The 19227-nt window shown below is 39.7% G+C and overlaps 2 protein-coding genes across 5 annotated transcripts; one reads left to right on the top strand and one right to left on the bottom strand.

The window, feature by feature from the left end:
- Nucleotides 1–689: 689 nt before the first annotated feature.
- On the bottom strand, nt 690–8184 carry MESR4 (misexpression suppressor of ras 4). 3 transcript variants are annotated; one of them, XM_011061964.2, is made up of 2 exons: nt 7557–8184; nt 690–6713 (listed from the first exon to the last, which is right to left on the bottom strand). In XM_011061964.2, the coding sequence occupies exon 2, from the start codon at nt 6687–6689 to the stop codon at nt 918–920; it is 5772 nt and encodes a 1923-aa protein (XP_011060266.2). In that variant the 5' UTR covers nt 6690–6713; nt 7557–8184; the 3' UTR covers nt 690–917. The 3 variants fall into 3 exon arrangements, with proteins under 3 accessions (XP_011060266.2, XP_011060259.2, XP_011060275.2); XM_011061957.2 differs by having other exon boundaries at nt 690–6717; XM_011061973.2 differs by having other exon boundaries at nt 690–6717; nt 7553–8184.
- Nucleotides 8185–10353: 2169 nt separating this feature from the next.
- Not3 (CCR4-associated factor Not3) lies at nt 10354–18639 on the top strand. 2 transcript variants are annotated; one of them, XR_846605.2, is made up of 10 exons: nt 10354–10817; nt 12280–12512; nt 12624–12779; nt 12873–13052; nt 13144–13431; nt 13604–13859; nt 13985–14601; nt 14830–15039; nt 15195–15825; nt 18337–18639. XR_846605.2 is itself a non-coding variant. In XM_011061942.2 (9 exons), exons 1-9 carry the CDS (start codon nt 10793–10795, stop codon nt 15291–15293), a joined length of 2064 nt encoding a protein of 687 aa, XP_011060244.1. In that variant the 5' UTR covers nt 10354–10792; the 3' UTR covers nt 15294–18639. The 2 variants fall into 2 exon arrangements, 1 of the variants encoding a protein (XP_011060244.1); XM_011061942.2 differs by having other exon boundaries at nt 15195–18639.
- The last annotated feature ends 588 nt before the right edge of the window (nt 18640–19227 follow it).

Here is a 19227-nt window from a genome sequence, read left to right on the forward strand (position 1 = left end):
ATATTTCAACGAATTTAAAAATTCACAGTTAATGTTATCATAGATAATGATTCGATAGGGGTCAAAATGTCTAATGTTAATTTGTTATGATTTAATAATAAACGTTATTATAAAAGAATTTGCGCAAAGAATAATTAACATTAGCACTCAGCCCTTTCGTTTTTCAAATTTTTTAAATATATATCTAATTCTGCTGAAATAATATATATATATTATATATATATATATATATATTTCACATCGAAATATTATTTAAACATTAATTGATAAATAAAATCTATCTCAGACCGATAAGACTTTATTATTTAGTTGTGTAATTATATGCGGTCTAATGTCGTTTATTATTAATTTTATTATTATATAGATATCTGACAATGTTTATTACGATATCGTATTTCCATCCGCGTTCATCCCTGTAAATAATAGTTGGAAAAAATGTAGTTTTCAGCAATATATATTGTTGCTGTAAATATGTGCTTATTTATATGAAGCATCTGTATAATAATTAAAAATCATCAATTAATATTATTATACGCTAATTCAGATATAGTTAAAAAAAAATTTTGTTGATAATGATACCTTGTCGGTGATATTATCTACCTATCTACTTATTCATCTATCTATCAATGCTATATATTTATACATAACGCTGTCATTAAAAGAAGTACAAAGAAATGTACACAAAAAACCTCATTTCATTCTTATAATTCTAAGACGTATTTACATAGTATATATACAAACACTCTGTGTATTGGCTTAAGAAAAATATCAACATGGAACAGTGTAGCAATTTTTTTTTCTTTTCATACGCTCGTGAAAAAGAAAGGAGGAAAATTCTAGTATTACGCCTAAAAAGCAACGATCGCTCAAATTTGGTAATAACATGCCGTTGTCGTTAATATCCCGCGTGGCAACTATCAATCGCAGTACTCATCATTTTGCACAATACCGTGTTTCTTTCTGCAGTCCGGGCAGTACCACCTGCCCTTGGGCGGCACCATTATACCAACACATTCGAAATGAAACCACTCGATGCGGCAATCCTCACCGTCACAGGCTATCATCTCTGATACCTCATCATACGGACATTGACAGTAACAATAGATCTTGCCAGGTCGCTCCGTCGTTGGTGCGCTAACAGGTAGTATCGTTGGTTGGTTGATCTTTGACTGATTTACAATATTCTCCGGCTCAGATTCGCTGCTATCACTGCTACTCTCCGCGGGACCCTCGGACTCGGTGGCGGATGTCGCTGCGACGATTGGCGATGCCTCGGGTAGAGCCGTTTGCTGCTGACTCGCTGCCTGCTCCACCTGAGCAGACCTGTTACTATATGTCTGTATAGTCTTTCCGCTCAAGGACAATCTCGACACCAGCGGTTTCGGATTCGTTGGCGTTATCGTCGTCATGGGTGGCAGCGGTGTGAAAGCTGGGATAGTAGTGGCGATTGTGGAAGTGGTTGTTTCGATTTTCCGCCATCGGCTGAACGACTGTTTTTCTTGTGGTTCATCGTCGCTCGAGTCACCGTAAAAACGCTTCGGCACGCGTTTTCTCTTCGAAACTCTCTTGTTCTCCGTCTCCATGCCACCGACTCCGTTGCCACCGACATTTTGATTCGATGCACCAATGACAGCGGTAGTCGATGCTTGCTGCTGTTGCATTTCTATCGCAATGCTCGTAACATTGCCGCTGTGGAAGTCGTTGCATGTTGCAGCTGGCAATAGATTCGGCGTCGAGGATCTACTATTAGGATGCATTACCAGCGTTGACTGTGACGATGCAACGAATCCCGGATTCTTTTGGTAAAGTGCCTTGGGAATGTTCAGTTTGATTGATTCCACGGTGGCTGTTGTAATCGCGTTACGCTTACCGCCCCTCTCACCCTTTCGTCGTTTCTTCGTTTTCGTTTTCTTCTTTTGCTGCTGCTGTTGCTGCTGTTGCTGCTGCTGTTGATACTGTTGTTGATTCTCGATAGTCATTGTAACCGGATCTGGTGTCGTTTCCGCGACTAGAACGCCATTATTCAATGGCATCGATGATTGGTCCATCATCGGCATCAATGTCGAAGTTGGTGTCGAGGTTGGCGTCGAGGTCGGTGTTGATGCCGGCGCTACAGTAGCCAGAAGCAGCAACTGATTGCGCTTCTCCGCCATCAACTTATTAGCGAGCAACTGCGGGTACTCATCATAGAAATCCTCATCTGTTTCGGTTTCCTCGGTTTCCAAATCAGATTCCCGCAAGAGAAGCTTCGCTGGAGAAGGCTCGCTTGTTATCTCGGGGAGGACCACAGGACCATTCTCTATTGCAATCTTCTTGTCTTCCAGCTTATCCTCTGGCTTGTTCTCCGGCTCAACGGACTGTGATTTGTTCTCTCGTGTAGTTTCTCTTTCTTTTTTATTTCGGTCCTTACGATTGCTGGATTGCTTTCTGGGTGAGCTCTCGGACGCGGAGCTGTCGGAATCGGAACTGCTACTAGAACTGGAGGAGCTGCCAGACGAAGAGCTGCTGCAGCTACAGTTGGTGCCACACGAGCAACTGCTCGAGTCGGTATCGCTCGAGGAGTCGCTCGTGGATGATGTGCTGCCACTCCGTTTCTTCTTCTTAGGAGTCTTTACTTTCCGTTTGTTCGCGTCACTGTCGCCTCCAGTATTGCGACTCGGAGTACCGGGTGACGGACTTCTTTCAGATTTGGTATCGTTCGCTTTCGTGTCATTGTCCTTAGAAATAACTTGATCTTCATTCTTTTCTTTGTCGGATGTATTTACTACACAATAATCATGATCAGAAAAAACGATACTCCTCAAATATGCCGCGTCGGTTTCAGGTACGCTCTCTTTCAACGCGACATTCTTGGCGGATTCCTCTACGTCCAAACTGGCAGCGTACGTTTTAAAATTGTCCCAAATGCCATCCATAATACGCGCTTCCTGTTTTTTTTCCTCCTCGTTTCGTTCCACTTCAACTATATCATTGTTCAACACAACACTGTCATCGTCATCGGCAGCGATTGTTTCAGTAGTTTCATTCTTCTTTGCTGCATCTTCATCGATATTCTCTTTCTCCGGTGGTTTTTCCGTGGAAGCGGGTTTTTCCTCCTCGCTATCAGTATCACTTTCGGACGATAGATTGAGCGGCGGTAGATCGTAAACATCGACTACTTTTTTCACAGCCTCTTTCACGTTCTTTGATGTAGTCTCAACTCCTGTCAGGTCTCCATCGGTTATGGTTACGGATGTATTCTTATCTGATTTCTCATCCTTGTCCGTTAGTGAAGTGTTAACTACATCCGTCACATTCACATGGACATCCTCAGGTTCAGGTTCTCTGTGAGCCGCTTGATGCTTAGCTAGGAGCTTTCGTGATATGAAACGCTGTTCGCACTCGTCACAGCCATATGGTGAATCGCCGGAGTGCAGTCTTTTATGCACCTTGAGCGCTACCGCGCGTCCAAAACTCAAGCCGCATTCCTCGCAAACGAACGCTGTAGGCGGTATACAGAAATGATATATGTGCGGCCATTTCTTCTGCAGGCATTTTCGACACAGAACGCTCTCCGTGCCGTGTTTCCAAAATAGATGTTTCGTGATATCCGGTTTATTACGATACGCGATGCCGCATCTGTAACACAAATGATGTAGCTTGTGCTTCCATACGTGATTCGAAAGACGCTGCTGATTGCCTGTAGACTCCAGACAGACGTCGCAGGCATGGTGACGTTTGCGCACGTGAACCATCAGTCGGAATGCCGACGGCAAATTCGCTACAGAGCAGAGGCAACATCGATATCGTAGATTAACATTTGGCGAATAAACTCCAGGACATAAGTGGCACACTAACTCGCTATAACTGTAGAATGTCGATTTGCACATTATGCAAATCAGTATGGTCTTCTGATGCATCTTTCGATTATGCAAATAAAGCTCCTTGTGCACTGTCGAATGAAATCTACAATGAAAACACTCGTATATCAATACATTCGGCACATTATACGTGCCATCCGCGCTGTTATACGTATCTAAATTGAAGTAACGAGACTCGAGCTCGTCAAGGGATCTCTTCACCCGTGCAATGAACTGCTCCGCGTGTATGATTATCGCGGGATGCTGTGGTTGAAACTTGTGCTCTGCTAGCATGTGCAGACCCAGTTGTCTGCCGTTAACCGCGATGTACCGTGAGTGATTGCAGTACACGCAGATGGGACTGGCTGCCTCTATGCAACGTTTTAACAAATCCTCCAACTCCATGCTGTCCAGAGTGCCCTCGACATTTAAATCAATACATGGAACATTCTCGCCAGCTAACACGATACCGTTGTCAATCGTATGACTTTTCGTGTGCTCGTTCGCAACACTTACAACTGCGTTGTTGACGGATGTTTCATTGGTGTTGCTAATCGGCATCGTTTCCGCGACAGAGAATAATTCATCAGTATATGTCCCAGTTTTAACTTCATTTTCTTCTTGATTCCTTTGACTCTTGTCTTCCATTTCGTTGTGCCTTTCTTCAGTTTCATCAGCTTCGCCTTCCTCGCCATCTTCTGCTTCCTCGTCTTCTTCGGGATTGCTGTCTACTACCGCCAATTTATCGCTGTCAGAATCACTATCGTCCAGCTCGTTTGCTTGATCATTATCAATGATGTCCCTCCCAATTTCCGAACCGTTTGGCATTCTCTCCTTCGATGTCGACCCTTCAGCGTTGTTGTTTTCCTCGGACTCCCTACTCGTAACAGTGGTTGTTGCGACACTGAACTGCGAGTTCCTGTTGCAAATCTTAATAACCAAACTCCTATCGGAAGAAGCAACGGCGTTAAACGAGACCGAGGCTTGAGATTCAGTGGCATTTGTCGCAACAGGTTTCTTCACCTTCTTGTCGTTATCCTCGAAACTTTCTATCTCTTTAGACTGCGGGTCCGATATGTGCGATTCGTGTTGTGGACTAAATAACGATCTACTGAAGGGACTACAACTTCGTGCATCCTGTGGACTGTCGTATTTAGTTCCAGTCTCGCACATATTATTCGCTTTTGTATCCACTGTCGTAATTTCCTCGGTATCAAATTGTGCTGGACTAGGTGTTCTCGAACTGGCCGAGCGTGTCGGATCAACATCGCTTTTGTCACATATTCCCTCGTCTTCGGTATTCACTTTTTCAATAGTATGTGACGCACATGCGTTTGGAATATACGTTACGTCTTCTTTCTCATTTTTAACTTCTTCACCTGTGTAGCGTGATACTTCCATGATGGTCTCGGTTACGCTATCGTAAGGTTCACTGAAATCAAGCTGACAATTTTGAACCGGAGATTTTCCTCCCGACCCTTTATCACGATTGTTGTGCACATCTTTATTCACTGCCTGTTCATCATTCTCATCATTTTCATCAGATGAATTGCCGCCCGTGTACCTGGACACTTCCATTATCGTCTCGGTAACTGTATCTCGGGGTAAGTTATTTGCAATTTCTTTTTGGACATCGAGATCGCAATCGAGTTGAGTTTCGTTACACTGAACTTTCGCACTGAGCTTTTTCATTAGTGTACTTGATTTTTGTTGGCGAGAATTTTGCATACTGTCTCTTTCACGTTTCCTCCTGTTGTACTTTATCGCTTTTCTTGGCAGTCCCTTACCCCCGAGATTTGTAACTATTTCCGATGAAGGGACCATCGTCGGCGATGAATTGTCCGTATACGTTGCATCAGCGACTGCCAGTGGCGTTGATGTGCTACACACTTCCTTATCTGTATCCAATGACAGCGTAAAATTACAGGTACTCGCGTGTGTTCCGCTTTGTCTACATATAGTGCATATTGACGCAACAGTAACAGTTGGATCCTGCTCCAATACTGGAGAGCAAAAGTGGTTAAAGAAGTTGTCGGTCTCTGAGAATACCTTTTCGCAGCTGCAACAGATAAGGTAACATGAACCCTTGAAGGAGTTGTAGAAATCCTCTACCGAGGAAAACGCCATCTCTGGAACACTGTGCTTCTTCATCAGATGATATGACAGCCTCTCCGCTTGGCCGAACATACCCAGGCAGTAGAGGCATATGTGACGCTTGTGTGTATCTCTCATGTGTAAGAATAAGTTCCAATTTTCGAAATATGTGCCACACGCCGAGCATAGATAGACCTTCCTCGTGATTTTAAAATTGCTCGCGTGCGACACCGAGGCATTCGATTCAGAGGTACTGGGCATCGGTGTCATATTAGGATTACAAGCACACGAGTTCTGTCTTGAATTGGGACCATAACCAGACCATGCGTGACACTTGAAACACTTGTACTTCGAGGATGGTCGAAGACCCAGATATTGAGCGTATTCCGTTATCTTACGCTTTCGCTTCCTCTCCACCTTCTTGTCTTTGCCAGTCCTTGCATTGAAATGCTTCAATTGTCGCAGCTCTGATGTACTGTTCTTTGACGCAACGGTAGGAACTTCTCGAGCCTCGGCCAAAATATGCTTCTTAAAACCCTTAAATACAAAATTTGGCCCCGCAACGATATTTTTACCTGACGAATCATTCGTTAAGATCGAGTTGTAGCGTATTAACTGCTTCTCCTCCTCGATTACAGCAGTGTATACATCGTCGATGGAATGTTTCAATGGGTTATCCAATGTGGAATCATTGAGTCGCTGCTTGTCCAATATGTTCCACATATCTATTTTACTTTCTCCATCCTCATCTTCCATAATAGTGCAAACTGTTACAGCGATCTACCTAAAACACATAATTATATATTGCATCTGCATATGCATATATAGTATATATTTAAATATAAAATACACATGTAATGATTCATAACTACATGTAAATTATTCAAAATAATATATTCATCGATTAGTTACAATTACGATTTAAAACTAAACATGCACCGAGTATATTTATTTACAATTAAAAAAAATATTGTTAATCTCAGCGATTAAACTCGGAATTATCAGAGCCTTCTAGAACACAGACGATGTTTCAATGCAACATTGCAGAAAAAACACATCGACACATCATTTCGTTAACGATTTCTCAGTGGTAATAAAAACAAGACAGTCTTATTGCGTCACACTACGCACGTTGATGACTCGTCACGTAGACGACGATCACTCGTCACGATTCTATTCTCAGAGGATTTCACACCTTTGCTAGCGTAAAGGAAAGGCGAAAAAACAAAATTCGGACTCGGATTCACAGTCACATGTCACGTCCGGAGAAACACGAGGCTCTCGCTGTGATTTCAGGCTTGCAGATCGCACGGGATCCGTCACTTTTCGAAGAAACGGCGGAGAAGGAGAAGCGGCGTCCGAGGAAGGCACGCCGATCCCGGAACGAGATCAACGGATTGCATAGCGGTTGGCTCTATCGTACTTTCTCCTTCGTTCGCACGAGCCTCGTGATGATTTCTGGCGGAAGCTGGACGACGCGTGGCGTGGACAAAGACGACGGAAATGTGCACCGTACGCGAGGATGACTCGCGGGGGAGAACGGGTGAACGAGAGAGCGGGGCGCGCGCGAGTTTTCTACGATCATACGGTCGACCGAAGCGAACTTCCAAGAAACTTACTTACTTTAGCAGAACACGAGTCGGCCGTCGCGGCCGAGCGTAGTTCGTACGACGATGAGATCAGCCTTGCGCGGCACACGGTACGAAACGTTTCGGCGACCGCGAACGACTTGGAGAAACTGGTAGTTGTACGCGACGAAAAGGTTAGTAAAATGGCGTCATATCAATGAGCGCCGCACTGTCCGTGCTTCCAACACATTCCCAGTGATGCCACCCTTTGTCATAGCGACCGTACGCGCGCTCGCCCTGAGAGCTGCTGAGAGCCGCGTGCAGAGGTTAAGCCCGAGTCCAATGGGCGGTACTGAGATTACTGCTGGCTGCTGCTGACAATGACGTGACATCCGTCGTAGACTTGGATATGTATACGAGCAGCGACAGAGACAGAACCGAGGTGCAGACGCGGAATGACAATGAATACGAATGTCGCTTGCTCCAGTCACCAATGCTCAGGGCCGTCGTACAATGATACGGTGACATCTCTCGAAGATGCACACGCGTACATCCAACGTGATGCCCGCGATACCCCCCATCCCTTGATCCCTTACTCCAACGATGACATGCGACCGGTAAACACGACCGGCGAGCGATCAGCGAACCGGCAGCGACGGCGACTCGAAACTCAAAACCGTCGAACGTAAATTCTCTGATCAACGAAACTCTTGATATCTTTCGACACTTTGTTCGCGCGCGAACAGCCCTGTTTATAAATGTGCCAATAAACGCGTCTCTAGTGTTGTCCAGATGGATTTTGTATGGCTGCAAAAAGAAACGTATTATTTAACTACTTTAGCCATTCAACCAGTGCTTAGAATTTTTCATTGGACAATCATTAAGTGCATTTAGCGGACTCAACAGTTAAGTGAGCGCTCACTGTTATTGATGTATTCTTTTAGTTCAGCCAATCAGAATTTTAGATTTAGAAAAATACATTAATAGCGAATGCTTACTCAACTGTTGATAGTGGTCTAGTTTTCACCGAAGGTTTAAACCGGATCAGAGTGTAAGGACCAATCAACTATAGTTGAGTATTCCCCTATTACAGTCGAACGACAAGGGAATGCTCAACAGTAGTTAATTGATTCTTACCATTGTTGTATTTGCTGAATGCACCCATTGTGAATGACTTGTGTGGACAATCAAAACGTAGGACATGAATACGATATTAAGCATTCGGTACATTTAAAACGACAATCGCTCAATGAGCTCTTTTGTCTGATTGGCATATTCCATTAGATCCTAAAATATAAACCAATCAGATAAAAGACCTGACTGAGCGCTCAGTAAGCGCTCGTAATACTGAATGCACCCATTGACTGCGTTCAGCGAACTCAACAGTTAAGTGATATTCGCTGCTATTGATGTATTTTTTTATATCTAAAATGCTAATTGAATGAAATGCTGATTCTAAAAGAATGCACCAATAAGAGCGCTCACTTAACTGTTCGCTGAACGCAGCCCTTATGTCTACGACACACTGATTCCGGCCTAAAGCCGTATGTCCACGATGATAAAAATCGATCCGAGACCTCAGATGAAGAAAGAATTGACCAACTGCATTCTGAAATCCATCGAAAAAAAAAATATTGCAATCTTTCTATGACCAGCTTGTTAACAATTCTGATTGGCCAATGGACATGCACGAGCATATCCTTGTCGTTATATCATGAGCATTTCCTTCTTTTTAAGGCCGTATCAGACTACCGATTCTGACTGCTGATCCTCATAGCGAACCAATCATAGCGAGACGCTGACTGATTGGATCGGTCAACTTGCGTTTAGATTCGAGTTTATTTTTCGAGTCAGCATCGTCAGCGACTCAGAGGGTACGTGATGCTGCAAACGCTTTGAACCGTTTTGTAACTAGTCAGTTTGTAAAATTCTTTCTTCTAACTGGTTGATAACATCAATTGCATTGGTCCTTCAAAGCATTTGTAGCGAAACTTCTACCCAGCCAAAGTCAGTAGTCTGATACAGCCTTTAAGATGGTTCTACATTAGTTGCAAGCCAATCGCAAATTTGTTGCAACAGCCAATCTGAAGCATGCATTTTGAAATCAACACTTCATATTGGCTGTCACAGCAAATTTGCGATCAGCTTGCAACTAATGTAGAACCGGCTTTATGGATGCGGTCCACTTGACGCTATAAATGCTTCAAAACTTTTGATTGATCAAAAAGAAGAACTTTATTAACTGACCAATCAAAAAATGCTTCGAAGCATGTAGTATCAAATGAACCATAGCCTATATCATGTCTATATCACTTATCCTTGTTTAACATTGCGTGAACAACAAAGATAAGGCCCTGAGCATAATAGAAGGAATAAGGAATTAGGAATAAAAAATAAACGATTTCAACCTATCAGAAACCGTGTATTCCGATGTATCCGATTTCTAATAAGTTAAAATCGTTTATTCTTTATTCCTAATTCTTTATGCCGTCTGCAGACCAGCGCGATGTTAGTCGCACGCGACATGTGATATCCAATGAGAGTATAGTTTTACCGATGTTCTCATTCTTAGAAAGCGTTTATATTAGCCGTAATCGTATGCCATAATCCGTAAAAATTCACCAATCACCTTTGAGTATTCCTTTCTTACAGTCGAATGGAAAAGGACTCGACTGTGATTAATCAATTCTTACAGATTACAGAATACGGTTACGGCAAATATAAACACTCTTTAAAGCTATACGCTGAATGCAGCCAATTTCAGAGATATCATAGGGAAATTACATCTAGACCGCGTCTAGAGTCAAGATCAGTCGAGATACACGTCATGCAATATTTCGCATTTACGAACATACCCTAGAGTGTATATACGAATAGAATGTGTGCGAGTGCGTCGACGCGTATCACGTTATCTCGCTCTTCGTATCTCGTGTATATCACGTTTGTTGATGCTACTCGCCTCTCTCGCGATTCTTTTACGGGCGGCAAAAGCAAGACACGCCGGCATCTCGGCAGAAAGTTCCTCACATACGCGAACGACGTTAAACGGGCTCGTGATTACGCGTCTTAGGAAATCTCTAGGGGCAGAATCGCGGAGGGTCTCTGTGCCTGTGCGCGACACACGGACGGTCGGACGTTGTCATTTGAAAACGGAAGCCATCTTGTGGCCGAGGCTCCCATATCACACGGGAAATAATAGTTCCACAGCTATTTGTTTCGATAAATTGCTTTGTATCTCACCAAATACGTCTAGACTATGCATGAACCATTTTATCACACGTTCACATAGCCATGGCTGCGACAAGAAAGTTGCAAGGTGAGGAGAAAGTGTTACCAGCGTGTTTACATTTGGATATATTGTTCGTTCCTGTTTCTTGCCGCGGTCGCCGCTGCATCGGACTGGACGAGTCGTCCGGGTCGTCGCGTGCTCTCATCCTTTGTCGCCGGTCTCCCGCGATTCCGCCATAGGCGCTTTTGCGAATCGCGCCAAGTCGTCCCGCCGACTCGGCGCGATCATGAACGGCACGATTTCCGGCATACAACATATCGCGAGGCGCCAATCCAGCGTCATAGCCCAAATGGCTATAACGGCTTACGATGACGCGAACGACCTGGGTTCATGGACTCTAATTCGCTTTGTCTCGCTTACCTCCTACAGTAGCGATGGGTCTTCCATTGTGCGGAACATGACGGCTTTTTATTTTGTCAGCATAACCTTTAAAGATTTTAAACTTCAACTTTTTTAATTAACTGCAATAATGTGAGCCATACGCTGTGTACCTTGAAATCTGTTTCATCATACTTAAGCTGTCCTTTGTCATTACACTGGATTGCATTAAAACTTCCTATTCCTTTGACTTTCGCCAAACTTCATATATTTGTTTCTTTTACGTACAGTGCATACTAGTTCGGTTACAAAGAACAGATTTCTTGCTACAAGTTATTTATGTTTTTAGATGTAGAATGTGAATGTTCTTTATCCCAAGATAATTATGTAAAAATGAAAATTTGTTTTCTATTGTATTTTTTGTGATCATTGAATGTATATATTTTGGTTGCGTTCTGTTATTCACTGCGAGTATTAAAAATCTATAGTTCACGTTATTATATACTATATATTTTCAGTACTTGTAGGATACTTTCCATTTGGTAAATCGACACAAATATCAATCTATCTGTCTTGACATTCAGTCAAGAAAAGTAGAATGATGCTTGTGTTGACTTGTGTCAGCAAAAGAACTTGTAGTGAATACATAACAAAACTTAGTCTTTGTTTTCTTTTTTCTTCGTCCATCAAGCAACAGTTTATCAAGGGATTCTGGGAACATCCTTGGAATGTCCCTTGAAAAGTCTGTGCTATGTGAAGATTTTGCTTTTATAACGATTCTATTTATAATATATGTTATCATCTTTTTTTCTAAAAATTGTGTGATACAAATATCAATATGAATTATTATTTATACGAATTATTATTTATAATTTTTATTTTATGTGAAGAATAAATTAATTAATTATAATATTAAGTGAAACTTCAATTTGTCATTTTTGGCCAAAAAAAAACAAATTAATTTAAACTTTGGAAATAATTTATACAATTTATTTATGAATCAAAATAAGTATTGAGAAATAAAGAAAGCTGATAAATAAATTTGTTTTTTTTTGTATTAAAATTTCTATATTAATGTTCTATTTTAAGTAACTTTTAAGTGAAATTAAGCAGTTTATATCAAGGGACTAAATATAAAACAATAATAATTCATGTATGTGTATCATTTCAGGTGAAATAGATCGGTGCCTTAAAAAAGTAACGGAAGGTGTGGAAACCTTTGAAGATATTTGGCAAAAAGTTCATAATGCCACGAACAGCAATCAGAAAGAAAAGTACGAGGCTGATCTCAAAAAGGAAATCAAGAAACTTCAAAGGTTACGCGATCAAATTAAGAGCTGGATCGCGTCGGGTGAAATAAAGGATAAGAGTACGCTTCTGGACTATCGGAAGTTGATTGAGACTGTTAGTATATTTGCATGTAACATGTATTTCTAACGATTGAGTTAGAGCAAAATATATTAGAATAAATAAATTGTAAGTAAATTATATAGTAAATGTTTTTATGCTTTATAGCAAATGGAAAGATTTAAAGTTGTAGAAAGAGAGACAAAAACAAAAGCTTATTCTAAAGAAGGTTTAGGCGCTGCTCAGAAATTGGACCCAGCTCAGAAGGAGAAAGATGAGGTTACTAATTGGCTTGCCAATTCCATAGACGCTCTCAATCTGCAGGTACCAATCTTCGTATTGATGATGTTTTGGATAAATTTTGATAATGATTGAATATAAGTTGCTGTAACACATTTATCATTACTTTTGATGTAGATGGATACATTTGAATCGGAAATAGAATCGTTACAAGCGGGAAAGAAGAAAAGGATAGACAAAGATAAGCAAGATAGGGTGGATGAATTGAAGGCAAAGCTCGACAAACACCGCTACCATATCCGTAAATTGGAGACATTATTACGTATGCTTGATAATATGTCTGTCGAAGTCAATACAGTAAGCGTTTTCAGATTGGCATAATATGAAGCGATCATATAACAAGTTATATTAGATAATTCTATTAATTTCTCTATGAAATTCTTAACAGATCAAGAGGATAAAGGACGATGTTGAGTATTATATCGAATCTTCGCAAGATCCTGATTTTGAGGAAAACGAATATATTTACGATGATATTATCGGCCTTGATGAAGTTGAGTTGTCAGGAGTTGGTATCCCCTCGTCAGCAACAACAGATAGTAACAACAGCAATGAAACCGGAGGAACGCCAACCTCAACTAATTCCTGTACTTCGCCTATACCATCGCCGTCGTTGAGCTCCACTATGCATAACCATTCGAGCGATAGTTCTACAGATAATGACAAGAAAACCAAGGTGTGGGTCCTTTCATTCTCCATTTTTATTCGAGAAAGTCGAAAAGGGGATCGATACCTCATTTTCGAAGGAATCAAGCCATACAGAATTGAGAAGTACAGATCGATAAGCCTTGTCGAGATCTACTTGATACGGATATATGGAGCATCGCTTTCAATGTCTTTGATTTCAGCCTGTGAAACCAACAGCAGTCAGGCCGCTACTGAATACGCAAGCGAGCATTCCAACCACGGGAAGCACTGCCACCATAAAATCGAACATGTTATCGAGCAGCACTCCAAGCAAAACCATTCCCATGACACCTAGCCATAGCTCGCCTAGTTCTACGAGCAATCACATTGCCACGACTAATGCCGGCAATTTCGCCACCGTAGCTGCCTCGCACAGCAATTCGCAAGCCATCCATTCTACCTCCAATAAAACATCTAGTAAGACATTTCGTTTTTTTCTTACACAACTAACAATTCATGTTCGTGGAATATTATGAAAGATCAATTTGCGCTTTTGCACATATTTCTCAGTAGATAATATTAAATCTCTTTTTTTTTTGTAGCTCACAACAGTGAGAATAATATCTTATCATCATCATCTACGTCCAGCGTTACGTCGAATGTGCCGCAAACGGTTACGCAACAGCACAATAATAATCCGGCGCCGGCACAGACGACGCACGTACTGCACAGTCAACAGAGTCAGAATCACAATAGTGAAACGGAAATGACTACACCGGTACCGCCATCTTCGTCGCCGCAGTCGTCGGTCAGCAGTAGATCCTCGCCGATGCCCGCAAACTCCTGCTCGCCAGCACCGTCCACTGCCAATGGTCTCATCCCTAAGCTTCCTGATGGAAGCATGTCCTCTTTAAAATCCATTGCCCAACAAGTAATTGTCCGAGCAGGTCTCGAGATACCACCTTCCGAGCCGAATAGAAACATCTTTGACAGTGCCAAGACGAGCAACAGTAGCAACAACAATGCCACGTCGGAAGCACACATTCCTCCGCTGCTTGGGGTCGCGCCCTTGGGGCCTGTACCATTACAGAAGGAGCACCAGTTGCAGTTCCAAATGATGGAAGCCGCCTACTATCACATGCCGCATCCGTCTGACTCGGAAAGATTACGTTCATATTTGCCGAGAAATACATGTACCACGCCACCTTATTATCAGCAGGTACATTTCTTTAGTCCGATACTAAAGCAGTGGCTATGTTCAACAGAAAAAGAAAATTTTTTAATATAATTGGTCTTGCCCTTAGTTCCTCGCTGGATTTAAATGTATAAACCAATCATATTGAAAAATTTTACAACAGTTGCAAAGCTGCTTTTTCTGCTGAACGCAGCCATTAATTCACTCTCCGCGTAGCGAACAACTACTAATGCACACATATGCTCCGTTTAGGTTCAGCTTCCCCATTCGGATACTGTGGAGTTCTTCCAACGTCTTTCTACAGAAACTTTGTTTTTCATATTTTATTATATGGAGGGGTCTAAGGGGCAGTATTTAGCAGCAAAGGCTTTGAAGAAACAAAGTTGGAGGTTTCACACCAAGTATATGATGTGGTTCCAGAGGCACGAGGAACCGAAAATTATTAATGAAGAATACGAGCAGGTTAGTGTATCTTTTTTTTAACTCTTCTAAAAATCGTCTAAAATGAGTAATTTAAAGGAATCGTCGGATGAGATAAGAATAAGCTGATCATGATTTGATAGCACATCATCTTAGACATGTTTAGTGATGTTCTATAAGAATCGCTTGCGTTTCAGGGCACGTACATCTATTTTGACTACGAAAAATGGGGGCAGAGGAAAAAAGAAGGATTTACTTTTGAATACAAGTACTTAGAGGACAGAGATCTGAATTAACAGTTCTGTCGCTCGTTGAGTCTTCGAAATACGCCGTTTCTGTACCGGTATTGTGTTATCTGAACTTTAGAAGATAATTCTGTTCGGTATAAAATCGGTAGAGTCCAACATAAGAGAAAAAAAATCAGTTTATAAAAAGAACAAATTTGTGCATAGAAAGCAATGAAAGCATTTCATTATATTTCGATGTCGCGATGACAAAATCTTTCTTAATCCTTTTTTTTCGATGAAGGATAGATCAAACGAAAAAAAAAGAATGAAAAAAGATACAAGCAGAAAGATTGTATGGGAAATAATTATTGTAAATGATACCAAGGAAGCAAAGAGGGAGATTGGAGAGACAATGAAGAAAGAAGCATTGCAGAAACACTTGGAATGATTCAGTATGCTGTGTGATAACGGGAAGAATGAAAGAAGAGAGCGTGAGAGAGGGAGAGAAAGGATGATATACTTGCTGGCGACTGACTCTGTAATACCAGTACAAACATGCGTGCGGCCCGTCTGCTGTCTGGCGGAGGGCGCTCATGCTATGGTACGTCTTAATGTTAGATTATAAGTAGCCTTTTTGTATAAAGTGTATCGAGGTATAAAACCCTTAAATTGAATTAATGTACAGAATGTGTAGAAATAGTGAATAATAATATTATGGAATATATTTTATTTCTCATTTGAATGAAACCTAAGTTGTTTCGATTTTTGTTGACGCACTAGCACATCATCTCAACCTATGTTTGGAAAACATTCCATCCATCGTGATTAGAATCCGCTTTTGAAATAGGTTACTTATATGCGTTCTAACGATTGATAAGGCCGGGGCTCGTCGTCGAAGTTTGAGATTGTACGCGTATTGTTAACAGTAGCGTGATAGGCTAAGCTTTTCATGCTACAGACTTTGCAAGATATTTCCTCAGATTATTATACTTTATAAGCATTTCAACTTTACTAATTCGTCGAGTGACGTTAATCGCGGTCAATATGCATGTGCATATCTGTTTAATCGAGAATTGCAAAGAGGAGTCATACTGTGCGAATTTATTTATTATAAACTCAGTATTACCGCAATAATGTTAACCTATCGTAAATGCATTAATATCTGAATAAATTGCTGATACTATGAAACATAATTATAAAACAAGATCAAGTACATCATAATTGTTTCGAAAAAAAAAGAAAGAAAAAATATCTATTATCCAGTGTTATATTAACACGTTACAGAAATGTAATAATTGTTACCATTTTTTATATTAAAATATTTTGTACATATATTTACAATTCTTTAATTGTATTAGGCATTGTTGACCATGTTATAAGAATAGTATCAGCATTTAAAATAAATAATTTCGCACAGCATCGTCACATCATAACGACTCCTTTTTATGAATGCGTTATTCATTATCACAAGAACCTTCGACAACGAGATTAAATATACATCCCCTTTCCCTAGTAATAAAAACTAAGTTGAGATTCTCATACAATTATTTAACGGGATAAAGATGAAATTATTGAATAAAGCGTAGCGTATACATGTACTCTAAGCAGATACTCTTGTTGCAGAGAGATTTCGGCAATCGATATTATTTGCATAACGGAATCGCACGATCACATTTTTTTTCAAATTTATTTTAATTTATCGAGAGAGATTTTAAACATTATTATAAAAGATATATAACATATGTAAAAGAACAGCGGTAAAAATACGTCGCGGCAAATGTTTACGAAATTTACAGCATACGATTATAAGAATTTTTTTAACTCTTTGCGGCATAGTGACATATGTTGTCTTTCACTATCAGTTTTTGCAATTTTTACAAATTACATATTTTTTTTACGTTTTTTATTTTTTTGTAATATATGAGTCTCCTGTAAGATGTCACATCTTGGTCTCCCCAAAAATCTCCCATCAATGAAGTTTTGTTGAAATTGGGCTGATAGAAAACTGTATGCCGCAAAGGGTTGACACATTAAGTCCCAGAAGATCTCTATGCGATTTTCTATTTTAAATCCTGTTATACATCGGGTTTTAATTAAAATTTTTAGATCCTAATTGATATTTAGATATAAAAGAATTGCTTTTTCCGATAATCTAGTTGGTAATGGGATGAAATGTCTGAGAAAAAGATATAAACATTGGGAGAAGTGAACTCCATGCTTTTTTAGGTTTGATAGGTATTCGATTAATAAACGATTTCATTTTTTTTTTTTAGAACATATCGATATAATTATTACAGGTCACTTAAATAATTATATCGATTTATTGTAATAAAAAAGATAGACGAAATCATTTATTATTAGTTGAATATTCATCAGTAAAAAGTCAGATCATCATTTATTTTTTTATTTTCATTTTCATATCTTTTTTTTTAACATTCTCTCCCATTGCCGATTTTCTAAAAAGCAACTCTTTTTACACCTAAATACCAACTGTCTAAAAATGTTAAATAAAATCTAAGTTTACAAGGTTTTAAAACAGTAAGATTCTCTTAAGACTTAACGATTAATTTGGGCATGAGATCGGCCGCGATTCCGACCACGTTCAAAACTTTATGTTTGATGCTGACAATTTTATTGAGTACTTGCTTGCACATAAAATGTGTTTGTTAACCAGCTTGCATCTAATTGATAACCGAATTAAATGCGTGATGGATATCGCAGTTAAAAATTGCAGCATTTTTAATTAATGCTTTTTGCAAGAACAAAATGACAATGATAAAACACCGAAAAATATTCTCCAAGCACGTTTATATTTGTTGATCAGCGCGATATGTGATTATGTGCGCCGCTAAGCAGTTTCAAACGATCACGAAAAATAATGAGGATCTGTTGCCACTTTATACAATTAATAATCTCCTAGCGATTAGATGCATCGTAGTTGTAAATTCGAAGAAATACTTACAGTGTTTCTTGTACCGTATTTTGTACTACAAAAACTTGTACAATGGATTACTGATTTTCTATAGAAGTTTGATGAAAACAAATCAATTATCGATTTTACAGTAGTGTAAAAGCTGTACATAACGATCGTTATAACACTTTTCTGCTGTAGGGACGAACGTGCTTTCCTTTGTCTGCATTTCTTCTTGTAAACGGGATTTCTGCTTATGTGATAAAACTCAAATAGAAGCGTGCAAGAGAAAGAAGACCTTCGTTTGTTATATAATAACAAATTTTGTCTTCAATGCTTCTAATTAATTTTCCTTAACGCGTTCACTACAAATGATGAAGAAATTGTGATTTTACTTAATAATATATTTTATTGTGATTATTTGAGTGATATTTAAATACCATACTGCTTTGTGCAAAGACTTCAAGTCGTTAAAATACAGTACTAATTTCTTCAGTATAACAATGTTTACCTTATTGCTTGAGTTAATTATATTTCAAGTCTTACAGGAGCATCTTCATACAAGTTTCCGTCCCATCATCATTCATCCGGTAATCTAGTCAAGCTTGCGCTACTAAACTATGCACGATTCCTAATTCTTGATTCGCAGTTTTCGTTATTCGTATGATATTCGTGAATGAGCAAATTTGTCAAATTTGTTGCTCATCAAACTTCAATTCGCCAACGGAGTGGGATTTTACAACAAATTCAAAAGACATAAATTATCCCGAAAATCGGTTCATATTAATTCGTGCATAATGCTATACATTAAGATTCATATTTGCCTTAGTACTATAAAAGAGCTGATTAGAGTAATCAATATAATCGATTGGAAAATCGATTAGATTACTATGATGGATTTTCCATTATAGCAATAATCGACTTTCCATAATGTGATTTAAGTGATGATGATAGCTGATCGCATACTTACAGTGTGCTTAAAGAAAATATAAAAGAATACTCATGTAATTATAAAATTCAAAGATTAAAAATTATAAAAATCGAAAATTATCATCAAAATATAAGAAATCATAAATTACAGTGTATGAAAGC

This window comes from Acromyrmex echinatior, chromosome 3, assembly GCF_024713525.1.
Source record: "Acromyrmex echinatior isolate Ae372 chromosome 3, ASM2471352v2, whole genome shotgun sequence".
Taxonomy (NCBI): Eukaryota; Metazoa; Arthropoda; class Insecta; order Hymenoptera; family Formicidae; genus Acromyrmex; species Acromyrmex echinatior.